We start from the raw sequence: 13,462 nt of genomic DNA, 5'->3' as shown, positions 1-13,462 counted from the left end.
GCTGGCAGGCCGGCACGATTACAAATATTGTGAAGCACGCAACATGCTATTACAATCTTCGAAACCGTGTTGGGGTCATAATGTAGGACTCTATGTGCTAATAGGCATCTAAATCTGGCTTTAAGGACCCCAATTGTTCTTTCTACGGTGTTTCTTGCAGTAGCATGCAGCTGGTTATAGTGATGTTCTGGTGTTCCCTCGTCTGCATTTGGAACTGGCACCATTAGGTACTGACGCTGCGGATACCCAGAATCACCTGTAACAATGAATATTGTTAAAAAAATAAAATGTTTTGTCATCAACAATTATATTTTTATTAGGAGTTAGGAGTTTTCAATGATTTCGCCTGCTCTCCAATTTTTATGAATTCCGTGAACTTCGGTAATAAAGCCTAAATTACTCAGAAATAAAGTAGTTTTTTTAATGATGAAAGAATTTTTGAAGGAATTAATCCAGTAGTTTTTGAGTTAAATATTTACAAACAAACAAAGATTCGTCTTTATAAATTAGCTAAGAGGTAACTCACCTAACAAGTACACAGATTCGCCTGTTTGTACTAATTGTTCGAGGTGGTCCCGAATGATGCAATTATTAAAAATAAGGCTGTCGTGAGTCGCTCCGCCATATGTTGCATCTACATGTATTATGTTCAAATCTGCATCTGTGAACTGCAAAAAGAATTATTTTACAACTATTTTTATGTGGCTGTTCTAATGAATGTTATAAAAAATATAGGTACTAGCAGCGTCTTGTGATTTATACTGCTTAGTTAATGATCCTATGGAATTGGTTCAAATATTTTCATTAAATCGATTTTCTATGGTTCAAGTGTGAAAGCGTATACAGACATTATTATATCAGGCTTACCATTTGTACATTTCTTGCATGATATCCTTTGCGACAGTAGTATCGTTCTTCATGGCAAGTTGGTCTCACCATTGTCACAAAAGTCCCATCTACACATCCTATTACCCCAGGAATACTGAATTTCTCATAGAATCTGCAATAAGAAATAAAAAAAACATTAAAAATTTTATTAACATGATAGGTTTATTTAGGTAGGTACACAAACCTTGTTTTGAGTCTCAGTCTTTCTTCAGAATTTTGGGGAAATCTTATGTATTTTTTTACTATACTTGGATGGCTTAGGGCTTCTATGACCTCGTGGATACTACGAGATGCTGATGGCTGCGACACAAACGAATTTATGTGTTTTCCACATATCCTTTGATAGCTCCCAGTCGCAAAGAAAGAAAGTGCACATAACAACTGAAAAAAATGAATGAAATTTCTTGAAACTATCAAAATAAAAGGTACTTAATCTGATAAGGAAACCATCCATAATTAAAGTCGGTTAATAACTCAAAACGTTTTTAAAGAAACCGTAAGGGAGAGAAACTTTGGACTTTAACATAGGGTACCTAGTACCTACCACTTGAAAGGGTGACATCATAAAAAATAATCGGGGATTAGATGACGTTATCGTTAGTGGTTCTATGTTCTATGCGAGGAAGTTATGTTACCTACCTACATAATGGAATGTTTTACAGAGTTATGGGAAAGTTATCCCAATATTCACACGGGATCGGGACTTCCGCAGATGAAATCACGGGACCGATGACTATTGTAACAGTAACTTTTCATGACATTATGAATACACATATAAAGCACTTAGATACATACCTTGACTCTAGCAGTTAATCCTCTTCGTCGACGTTGAGGTTTTTTAACTAAAACTTTAATGTCTTCCATCACTTGAGAAACTAGTTCTTCCGATAAACGGTAGCATTCAACAAAATTTTTATTTCGATTAATAATTTGCATTTCCCGAATGCTGGTACTTTGCCGGCAACTTTCTATTATATCCACAGCATTAGCTTCTCGTATTATAGCACTTAATATAAAATAACGCGCCATTTTAGTAATAAAATATATAAAATTTGTATCAAATTTGTTCCACAACCACTAACTCACTCACGAACTCGGCACCTAATAGGCGAGTGAATTGATGACAGGTGAATTCGTATTTGTAAATACTCGAACTCGACGTTCGAGGTGTAAAATTACCTTACAGAATGCCGAATTCATACTATAAACGTCAAAATACTCACTTAGCACAGTTCGCCTCGTCGCCGCTCTCGACGATGTGGCGCCACTAGTACTGTCGAGTTTTACAGAATACGAAATCGAAAACTCACCGCGGATTCCGCTTTCGAGTTTTTATAATAACCTTACAGAATAGCACTGCAGGACTCAGGTAGAATACATTTAAACATTCTGCCTTGGGTAAATAACTAACTAGCTAATTGCTGCAACGTGATCAGCTTCAAGAGCATCAGAGATCATAATATGGCAAACGCTGCAATTCTATTTCAACTTTATGATCACTTTGTATTGCTGCCTTGTAGAATTAAGTTTGGTATGAATGGTAATGTTGAATAGTGATTTAAATTATGTTAGATGCTGGGATTTTTGGGTTCGCATTGCAGGTTCAAGTGTAAATGACACTTGAGTCCGTAATACAACCATCCGAAAGCCAAAACAAACGATATTCTGTACAAAAAAGAAGACAATGTGATTCCTAAGAAAAGTTTTGACAAATAAAATTGAAGAAGATTTTTCCCCTAACTTGCCCATTTTGAAACTATCTTCGCTCTTTTACATTTCCTTTCCTCGTCCCAGGTGGTTCCTGCTCCTCAGAATACTCAGTTCACATCATGATTCCGTTCGGAGTGGACGTCAGGAGGAGAGCTAGTACCTATTAAATTTATGTTTTTGTAGCTATTTCTCTACGAAGTATTTAAGACGTATTTGGAGCTAGTAATATTAGATTTTTTGTTAGGATTGGTTGGTGTAGTTGTCCACATAGTTGTCACTGTAGCTAGCAAAATACTATCATTTATAATAACAGGTACCTACATTACATTTTAAAACGTGAATGTTTTATAAGTTTAGCTCCCAGTTTAATAATTTCAAACATACACAAAATTCTTCTCAGTATATTATGCATGTGCATATGCACATGTAATAACTCATACCTATTATAATACCATAAAACACCCATTAAAATAACCCATAACGATAATATTATAAGGCAGGTAGCCTATATAAGTAAGGCCGATCGGCGATAAGAGCGGATTGCAATCTACACTTCCCGTCTACTTTCCACTGGGCTACGATTTATGACTAGCGTTATACTTCTGCTCTATTTATTGGAAAACCTGCTTTTATTCGGCCACGTGGATTTTTGAGAATTATATCTACATGTCTTTAGTCGCTGCATAATTAGGTATAATATCTACAAAGGAATTACTTATTATAAAACAATACAGGTTGAGTTTTTGCTTTGATAAACTGTATTTTAAATCTTGTGTGTGAGCAATAAAGAATTATCTATATATCTATCTATCTATTTTATCACAAGTATGTACAAGTATCTCTAACAAGTATAGGTGGTATCAGTGAAATTTTGTTCAGTTTGTCAAAGACTCAAATGACTTACATTTACCTACTTCAACTTAGGGAACCGTGTAAAGTTCTATCGAAATCGTAATATGTTTTATAATATTATGGACAAAATTTTAAATTATAATGTGTATATTATTATGTAAATTATTGTAATTAAGTATATGTCAGTGTTAGTTTATAATAAACTCTCCTCTACTTGTCCCTCTTCATTATAAGCAAGGAAAGGTTAAATATAATAAATGTAAATATAAAATAATAACTTAAATAATGAAATGCTTTTAAGAAGTTTTGGGATTTAGATGGCATTTCAAAAAAATATAGAGTTCATTATAGTTATTAGCTTTCACAGATTAGAATCTTACAATTTTGAAAGTAGATACACATTTAAGATTTAAGAAGCGTAATAATTATTATCCCCATCTCTTATGTAATTGGCAGATCATAAAGTATTATTTAAACTGCTACTTAAAAAAATGTTTGCTCATCTTTATGTCATACACAAATCGTAATTTATGAAAAGAAATCACAACACAGCGACCTACATGTTACGATATTTTAATGTTCTTTACAACATAAGTGTGTATTAATGGGTGTTATGAAAATATCTCATCAGGGGATTTGCGAAATGTATGTGTGAGATGATCATCTTGGATTAAGGTAAATCTTGTTTAGGTGCTATCAGTTAGGTTAGGCTCATATCAGGTACCTACCTAGCTAAAGATACATAGATATAGACACAGGCGTAGATACAGTTATATACTAGAGATTTTTGAAGTGAAACTTCTTTATCGGGGTTGGAAAAAAATTGAGTGTAACCCTTAAGGTGTAACCATAGAGATAGACTACATTTTTTCGTTACGCGCCATCTTTTTCTTATGACTTATCCCTACCACGCGTGATTCGACGTATTTCTTTAAAGTTGCATATAGTAAATTATTTTTTGAAAAATAAGGTCATAAAGAAGTTTCACTTCTTACGTGTGTACACGCACACATTTTTTTGTAATAACATACTAAATAGACAGTTAGAAAGAAAAAAGTTACTTATCATAATATGCAGGATATGGAATGAGATATATAAGAAAAGGATAAAGAAAAACATACCTATTCTTAGATTTGCACTAAAAAGCGCTGAGTACCTACCTAGTGGTCGGAAATACACAAAATCGATGTCGTGTTGGATTGGCATAATTAATAACAGTTGAATTTAAAAATGTGATAGAATACATACTTACCTAAAATTTTTCAAGTAGGTAGTAGGTAATAACTTTAATGTTACTTCTAACTTAGAAGTTCTAAGTTTAATTTAATCTATGAACCATAAGCTCCGTCAATCGATCCATCATCCGACAAGAGTACAAGACCTTTAGTACAAGACCTAGGTACGCTAATCTAAATCTAGACTTAGTGACATATCACACTAGCGGATTGCGAGCGGTTTCAAAGCGGAGCGGGTGCGCAACGAATACGTTGCGGTTGCGCAGCGAATTCGTTGCGGACGCGTGGCAGATGCGCAACGTTTACGTCGCAGTCATGTACACTCATTAACAAAATGGAATCCGTGCTGGTTGTTACTTATAACTTGTGATAGTATAATAATTATGAGATCATTATTTTTTACGAGTTTCATAACATGTTAATGTTTAGGGTATTGTTTTATCTATTAAATCTTGGTCGAAATGCAATCAGATAACTTAATTGCTCATTAAGAAAGTTCATTAGTGAAATAAATGTTAAAGCTCCTTAACTAAAACAGGGCTATCTTATTATTAGATAAATAGCAGTGAATAGAAAATTTTATCAAGCAACCAGCAACTCACTATCACTTTGCTCATAATTAGGTTCACAAAATCTCTTTATAACATACGTTGCTATGGGAGAGATTATACTGGTCAGTCGTTACATACTTTTGGAATGTATGGTACATTCTAAAAGTCCTAGTAATTCAATTTTATAGCACCTTTTTTTAACAACTCCAGTTGTTATTACATCTTTAGTTAACTGTTAAGTAAGTGCATTTCCACAGTACGGTTAAAAAATTGAGTGCTACAGAAACGATGGAAATATTGAATGGAAGTTAGGCAAGGCGGAAGGGCTGGCTTTTGTGCGAGAGTATACAAAATGACGCGTCCGCAACGAATTCGCTGCGCAACCGCGGCGTGTTCGTTGCGCGCCCGCAACGTATTCGTTGCGCACCCGCTCCGCTTTGAAACCGCTCGCAATCCGCTAGTGTGATATGGCACTTAATTAGGTACCTACCTATAGTACCTACATATTTAGCGAACAACGCCTGCATTGTGACGTCATGACCTTCACCAATGCAAATTGCCAAGGTCACGACTAGCGGTTCAGTTACGTGGATTAATGGCGGTTATTTTTGGCACAGCTGAGTGCTTTTAAGCTATGTTTCTTTTTTGTTTGATGGCAACTTGACACTGCTACTTAATTGCTTTCAGAGTTGTCTGGGTTTATGAGTCATAGAATCTTGAATTACTTAATGTCTTATATTACTTAACAATAAGTTGTTAATGAATTCTTATAATACCCGCGATTCCTCCACTGAGAGCAGCTCTATCGAACATAGGATATTCAATCATTGAATATTCAATAGTCCGTTTTTAGGCAGAGGAAATCCGAATCCAGCCAGGACCCTTTCACCGAAGACCCTAGAAAGTTAGAAAAACGGTTTGCGTGAACGAATTCTCGAGTATTAAAAAGAGCTAGGCATCGGCTACGGTTAAAGCCTGAAAAAAATTGACTGGCTGATTGATTAAGGTATAGGTCTTTAAAAACGTGAATAAACAGTTTGAATGTTTCAATATAAATACAGAGGTACCTACTAAGCACTTGATTGATCGGAGAATAACAATAAAAGTTTGTACAAAGATTGTTTTTATTCTACAAAAGGTTAAGGTCTGTGTCAAGAATTCTAAGGAAGTTACTCAACTTCTGTAGTTAGTTTATGGACAAAAAAATAACGTCTTGTATAGTCGGTTCTAAATAAATGTTTAAGTAGATACTTATTATAAATATTGCTCATTTAAAACGAAATTACATGCCCTATAAATATATTTGCAATAAATATAAGCAGGAGGTATATGGTAGAGCTACAGATAGCTTACATTACGATTAAGATAAAACCCACTATACTACCAAATTACCAATATATTTATTCAATTAAGCTTTTTGGCAACGGGAAAGATCCTGCAATAAGCTTTCGATTACTAGTAAGAACCGTATTATATCACAGTATTGTATCGAATTAATTGGAAACATTACTTTGTTTTTTGCTTTATTTCATTTAGGTATGACTTATATGAATTGATTAAATACATACATATATTAAATGAATCAAGAGATTTTATTCAAATCATTTTATAAATTTGACTACGCTCATGTTGATCAATAAAAATACTTTAGTAGTAAGTAGGCTATATAATTCAGTAGGTCGAGCGTCTTAGTAGTTATTTTACTTAGAATGTGGTTTTAGAATGACCCTAATGCGTTTATAAGTGATATAACGGTTGCTAACATCAGTGAGATTAGTATCGGCTTTGATATACCATCTACGGGTTCTACAAACATTATTTCTGAAGATGTAATTGCAGGATAATATTATAATTTTATCGTTGTACAAGGTGACGATGCTTGGCTATGAATTCATATTTTTATTATAGCCTCACCTATTTAACAAAATTTAATAACTATTAAAAATAACTATGAAGGCTGAAGGTATTGCATTGATCTGAACAAAGTCATATACCTACCTAGTTACCTATCTCAAATCCTTCCCTATCACCATATTAGTTAATCCAGTATTGGTTTATTTTATATTATTCGTCTAGACTGTAAAGTTCCTACAGGAAATGAGACTTGAAATGTGATATTATTCGTCTAATTGTTATTACGACGTTGGGAACAATGAAATGATATGAACTGACAATTATCTTAATTCATACTTCCAAATAGAGTCGGTATTTTTATCTGTCTATAAATTGTGCATGTTTATCTAAATACTTTCGGACATTCTAACAAGAATACATTTAAAGAATATAAAAAAAATCCATCACGAGTTAGGATTCGAACGTCTTTCGCCACCCCCTTGGGGTGTCTCCACGCCATCTATTATTTCGAATTCCGCGTCGTGAATCGTGATCGATTTTTTTCTATTCCTTAAAAAATTATATTTATAAACAAAAATATCAAATTAATTCTAAAAAGTATTCCACCAACATGTCCAGGTCCAGGTGAGAGCTATACGGACTACGTGGCCACCAGGTGGTATAGAGCTCCAGAACTGCTGGTCGGCGACACCATGTATAGCACGCCTGTGGACGTTTGGGCTATTGGTGAGAGATATTATATTATTAACTTATCTATGTAGTTTTTGTTTTATAGCATTAAAATGCTTTATACGCGAGTAATTTTAAAGGATTAAAAAGATCCTATCCAATTTTACACCCTCAAATAAAAAAAATAAAAAAAGTTGCTAAAAATAATTTTTTAGAAAAATATTTGGACGACATAAACGCATCACTTCTTACACCTTTATCTTACTTTTATTTTACTGGCGTAACATGTTCTAGTATTTTTCATTGTTACTCATAATATTATGAACCCACAAGTACCAAGTAGCCTTTTATGGCATAAAGCTCAAAATATAAACTCCTTACTCCGTTATTTTATATTTACCTTTGTTCGGTTCAACGTCTTATACTGGTTAACCTTTAGGGTAAGGATGGTACAGAGATGTGCCTGTAATTTCTTTGTTCTCACTGCAATTTCTTCCGTGATTCATGTTTGATGTACTTGAAATGTTAATGTTGCCGTATAAAAAAAGCTTTTTCCGAGTTATTATTTATAAATAATATTTAAGGATATGAGCTTTTATGGTGTTTTTATTGTTTTGCTTTGTATATTGTCATTATCGTGTAATTAATGTGTCCTACCGTTGGAAAGATGGCAAAATAATTTTTTAAATAGATTTGTCTCAATTATGTTTTTGTAGATATATTTTCACAAAAACTGATTAGGCACTTTCTTTGTTATACAATGGTAAATCCAATCAGTTTAAATCGGTTTTACGATTAAAACAAGAAAATTTATCGAAGTTAGTGTGCTGAAGGTGTATTACAACACTTTCGATAATAGTTAACTAAATTCTACATTCCCTACTGTTAGTTATAACAGATAGATTTTGTTATAATTATGCCGTAGGTATTAAAAATGAAACAATATAAGAAGCTAAATTCAAACACTGCAGGAGATCAAGAGCTTTTAGAAGAATTCTCGGAATATCAGTGGGAGTTAAAAAATATATTCTTAAAAGTTCTCCTGGGAGTCTGGAAATATTCTTTATTTTTTGTATTATTTACGTTGTGTTAATGCCTGCCTGTAAAGTTGAAAATAACATTTGACAAGTTCATAATATTACAAATTTGATTTTATGTAGTTTAAATTTTAATAATTTCAATATGATTCTTACGAGATACCTGTATCAAATTGGAGCATTATTTGCAGTATGTTTGATTATTTATTTAAGGAACCTAGTCCATCTATATCTCCATCCATTTTTTTATACATCTACCTACCTTTATTCTTCACTATTTCTGCATTCTAGTAAGCAATTTAATTCTTTTTACCTACTTGCCCCATTTTATGCGCAAGTTCAAAGGGGTTACTTAACATAAATTAATGGAGAGAGTTTGGGCCAAGCGGCTAATCTTGTAGCATATTAACCTCGTTTCTAGCTCGATTTAGGTATCCTAGATTTACCTGTAACTAGGTATTTAAAAGTTTTATATCTTTTATGATAAAGTAGGCCATCATTCCCCTGAAAGTTACCTTAGTCGAAGTAAAAACTATTTATACTGTTAGGTACATGTAGCTAATTTTCGCGGTATTGTTTATGAATGTAGCGGTTAGGCTAGGGTAGCGTTTTTATCAAATTTAGTTTGATATAAAAAGACAGACAGTACACTAAGCGGGCCTGTATATAACTTGTTTTTTTGCGCTAAATATTTGGCGCCTAAAAGCTTCTAGGACGTTCGATTGCCGCCTAAACATTCTAGACCTTTCCAGGCTGCGTGTTCGCTGAGCTCCTCTCCAGCGAGGCGTTGTGGCCGGGAAAAAGTGATCTAGACCAATTATATCTAATTAGGAAGACCCTTGGAGATCTGCTGCCACGGCATATGACGATTTTCTCGCAAAACTCGTTTTTCCAGGTAACTTTTGTCAAGTAGGACTAGTATTGATTTTTTTTATGTCTGTGTGTACTTTCGTTTGAGATACCTACCTACCTGCTTAATTAACTTTCTATAGTTTAGTGGTAGTTAATAGTTTTATATGGTAGTTAGTAGGTTACTAGTGGTAGTAGTGGTATGGATAAATAAGTACCTTTGTTTAATTGGCCCTTATTATGAATTTTCAGGGATTGGCATTACCAGAACCGACTAACTTCGAGCCGCTAGAAAAGAAAATACCACCACGATACGCGAATAATGAACTGATTTTAGACTTTTTGCAGGTGAGAACTATAAAGCCTATTTAATGATAAAAATAAATCTCATTATATCCCTATTTATATAATTACTTTAAATTAAAACTAATTCATAAAATAGATTTTTATGTAAGTACCTATAGATAACTACTCTTATTAAATCTGATATATATTTTTAATTATCCCGCCCACAATTTTTCCTACAGGGATTAGAGGGTGACATGTTGATCTAATTCACGGTGTCCTAGAGCATTATTATTTCCATTGCGGAAATGGCGCTAGACGACTCTTATAATTATCACTGCCATTAATTTTCCATACTAGAATAAATATTTAATACTGCTTTCAGTCATCATGGTAACCCGATAGACCATCACACAAAAGAACACACCTTATTGATAAATTTAGTTCTACCTTTTCTAAATACACAAGTACTTAGGAATATCCCGCGCCATCTTTCAAGAGTTGCTAATTTTCTAGCAATGTTTTATTGCGCGGATGTTTATTTCATTCATATATCAACTGGCTATATATATATTATTGTTTCACGCATAAATCTAATAAATAAATTTTATCGTCTATACTCTATAGGAAGCTATTTATTGTAATTTGAAAATAACGACTTCCTATCCTATTATACACGATACAAATATAGTCTATAGAAGTTTCTGGGCTTCCAGAAATGCCTGGACAAAGACCCCTTGATGCGGTGGACGTGCGAACAATTACTACGGCATCCGATCTTCGAGAACTTTCTATTTACCTTACCTTCCTCTGACCATGATGAGTACGAGCGAATCCGGAGGGCGCAGGTTTGTATGTGTGTAGTTAATGACAGGAGAGGTTTTGATGGGATTTGGGGAAAGATATTTATATTGTGTACTATTATATTGTGTGCGTTTTAGGTAAAACTCTGTTCTAGTAATAAAATCGTTTTTGATTCATCCTATTTAAAATCAGTTTTATATATGTTCACTATTTATCCATTCAAATGTCACGAATAATTAGGATATAATATCGTCTTTCACTATTTTATCCATCACGAAACCACTTTGTCACTATTAACAAACAAACAAAATAATTACCTACTTAATTAAAAAGAGATTTTATAAAATATTTTATCAAAACAGCAAAATTTCAATGAAAGATCTCGAGCGTTGTATGAAGAGACATCTACACACATATCTGATAGCACTGCTTTGTCCAAGAAAAGTAAAGGGAAATGAGTTCACTTTTTGAGGTACCCTCATTTATTTGATACAAATTATAAGCAATATTTGAAGGTAGTTTGTATTTTAGGATGATCTATTCAGTTTCAAGTGTATTCATTGTCTTGTAAAAAATTGTTATCCTTAATTACAAAGTACTTAGTATAAGTAAAATATTGATGCATAAGTCTTATTTATATTTTGAATAAACTGTTTTCAGCAAACATTTTTCCCACTGTAGCAATAGAAATTGTACACTTACTGAAGTAAAATTTAATATGTATTTTTTGCTATTAAATAACTTAGAAACATTCCTCTAATCTTATATTTAATTTTTAAGCTATTGCATAGCTTCTATCGCGGGCCTTGAGCAAGGGGACCGAATCCAGAAATTCCGTAACGAAAAACCTCACGCTCCCCACTCCGGCGGGCGCGGAGGTGTGGCTTGATGGCATAGCATGCAATAGCTTTACCGCGGCAGGCAGCCACACGTCTTTTTTTTTTCTAAATAATAACATTCATCATCAGCCCAGATCCGAATATAAGTCGAAATATCCTGTCCAGGATTTTCCCAGTCAACCCATTTTTAATACATTTTTTAATACACTAAATTTATTATAAAATTGGTCTCATTCTATTATCACGCCGTTGCATTTCGACTTATATTCGGATCTTAGGCCATTCCCAATGTAGGCTATAGGTTATCATAGGCTTTGTATGAGGGTTTAAAAATAAGAGTCTTAAAGTAATTTAACTACTAAAAACACAGGTACAATCATCCCCACTGCTACCTCAGCTGATTGTGAACGAGCGATCCCAGCCCAAGAAGAAGACAGAGATGGAGGCCCGAGGCCACCTCCCCACCATATGACTAGCACCGCGACGTTAAATTAAATGTTTATTGCTATTTGTTTGTTTTATTTAACAACTACCCTCATATTATCAATGTTTAGGATTGTACTTTCCTGATAGGTTGTAAATGTTAAAAATATGTAATGACGATTCGAAAGTGCTTCTAAAAGAAGTCTAATTGAATAAATAAATGTTTGAGTTTGTGAATTCATATATTTGTAGTTTCACATAAAAATGTTAAATACATACTTTACAGTTAACACAGCTGATTCTTAAATAAATCAGCATCTTGATTTTTTACCATTATACCATTTTATAATAATACTAGCGGTCTGCCCCGACTTCGCCCTTGGTACCTACATGTTTAAACTATCCTATCTCTCAAGTTGGATCGAACTGCACATGGTGTGCGAATTTTATTATAATCGGTTAAGTGGTTTAGGAGTCCATTGAGGACAAACATTGTGACACAAGATTTATATATATTAAGATTGCTTGTTAAAAAGAGCAGATTCTATTTTTTTCATTTGAGAAGACTATAATGCACAAGATTTTTGAACTAAAATGCCGTTTCATACAATGAAATTATAGACAAACTATGTAATATATTGTCTTTCTTTAACATTATGTTGCTTATTATAAAATCACTTTTTTATGGAATGAATGAATTATTGTTAAAGTATATCTTATATATAAAATTCTCGTGTCACAATGTTAGTCTGCATACTCCTCCGAAACGGGTGGACCGATTCTCATGAAATTTTCTGTGCATATCGGGTAAGTCTGAGAATCGGCCAACATCTATTTTTCATATGTACCACGGGCGAAGCCGGGGCGGACCGCTAGTTAGAGTAATAATTTGAAACAGGAATAATGATTTCAAATTAATAAAAGAAACGCTGATTAATTACAAACCATTTTATTTATACTTCACAGTCAATTAAACAACTGTTAAGAAAAATTAATTTACTTATACCTTTTCTAACAGCATAAAATATTATCTAATAGGTAGTTTAACAATATCTTCCATCACATATTTACAACCTCTTCATACATTCTTATTCTCGGAAAATCTGGAAATAGTAAAAAGAAAATCAGTTTAATAAGTCAAAACATAATATTATGTAGATGTTTGCAATACTGTATGGTAAGTTTAATAAATTGGCAGAATCCGTCCTCACTGGGATCGGGAGTTGCCACTTGAAAAAAGAAGTTTAACCCATTGAGCCCCGAACGGCCAGATCCGGCCGCGATACAATAGATTTTCTATTGTGTCTGTGATTTCGGGGCCTGATGGATTAATAAGACTTTGTTATATTATTTAAATTAAATTTAATAACTTCACAAGAATGAAAGAAAATTGTGGTTTTACTGTGCATCAGTTTCAGATAACATACTTACAAAATGGTATTTGAAATTCAATTAATATTATGGTA

General features: G+C 33.4%; 2 protein-coding genes across 2 annotated transcripts in view; both read left to right on the top strand.

Annotated features, from left to right (window-relative positions):
* The window catches only part of LOC149480681 (cyclin-dependent kinase-like 4), a 29,418-nt gene extending 17,337 nt beyond the window's left edge, over positions 1 to 12,081 (top strand). The window contains exons 5-9 of the mRNA XM_089706722.1: positions 7,709 to 7,816; positions 9,549 to 9,691; positions 9,898 to 9,993; positions 10,647 to 10,778; positions 11,944 to 12,081. Of these exons, the coding sequence (XP_089562848.1) occupies positions 7,709 to 7,816; positions 9,549 to 9,691; positions 9,898 to 9,993; positions 10,647 to 10,778; positions 11,944 to 12,045 (581 nt within the window). The 3' untranslated portion in view covers positions 12,046 to 12,081. The remainder of the gene's footprint in view (positions 1 to 7,708; positions 7,817 to 9,548; positions 9,692 to 9,897; positions 9,994 to 10,646; positions 10,779 to 11,943) is intronic.
* Hrd3 (HMG-coA reductase degradation 3) overlaps positions 1 to 13,462 on the top strand; it is a 215,875-nt gene that overhangs the window by 129,081 nt on the left and 73,332 nt on the right. The window lies entirely within an intron of this gene.

The sequence above is a fragment of the Colias philodice genome, chromosome 18 (genome assembly GCF_061535455.1).
Source record: "Colias philodice isolate Cphi_HAF_F1 chromosome 18, ilColPhil1 Martin Lab GWU primary, whole genome shotgun sequence".
Classification (NCBI taxonomy): domain Eukaryota; kingdom Metazoa; phylum Arthropoda; class Insecta; order Lepidoptera; family Pieridae; genus Colias; species Colias philodice.
Note: the sequence above shows the minus strand (reverse complement) of the source record. Positions and strands in the feature narration are given on the sequence as shown.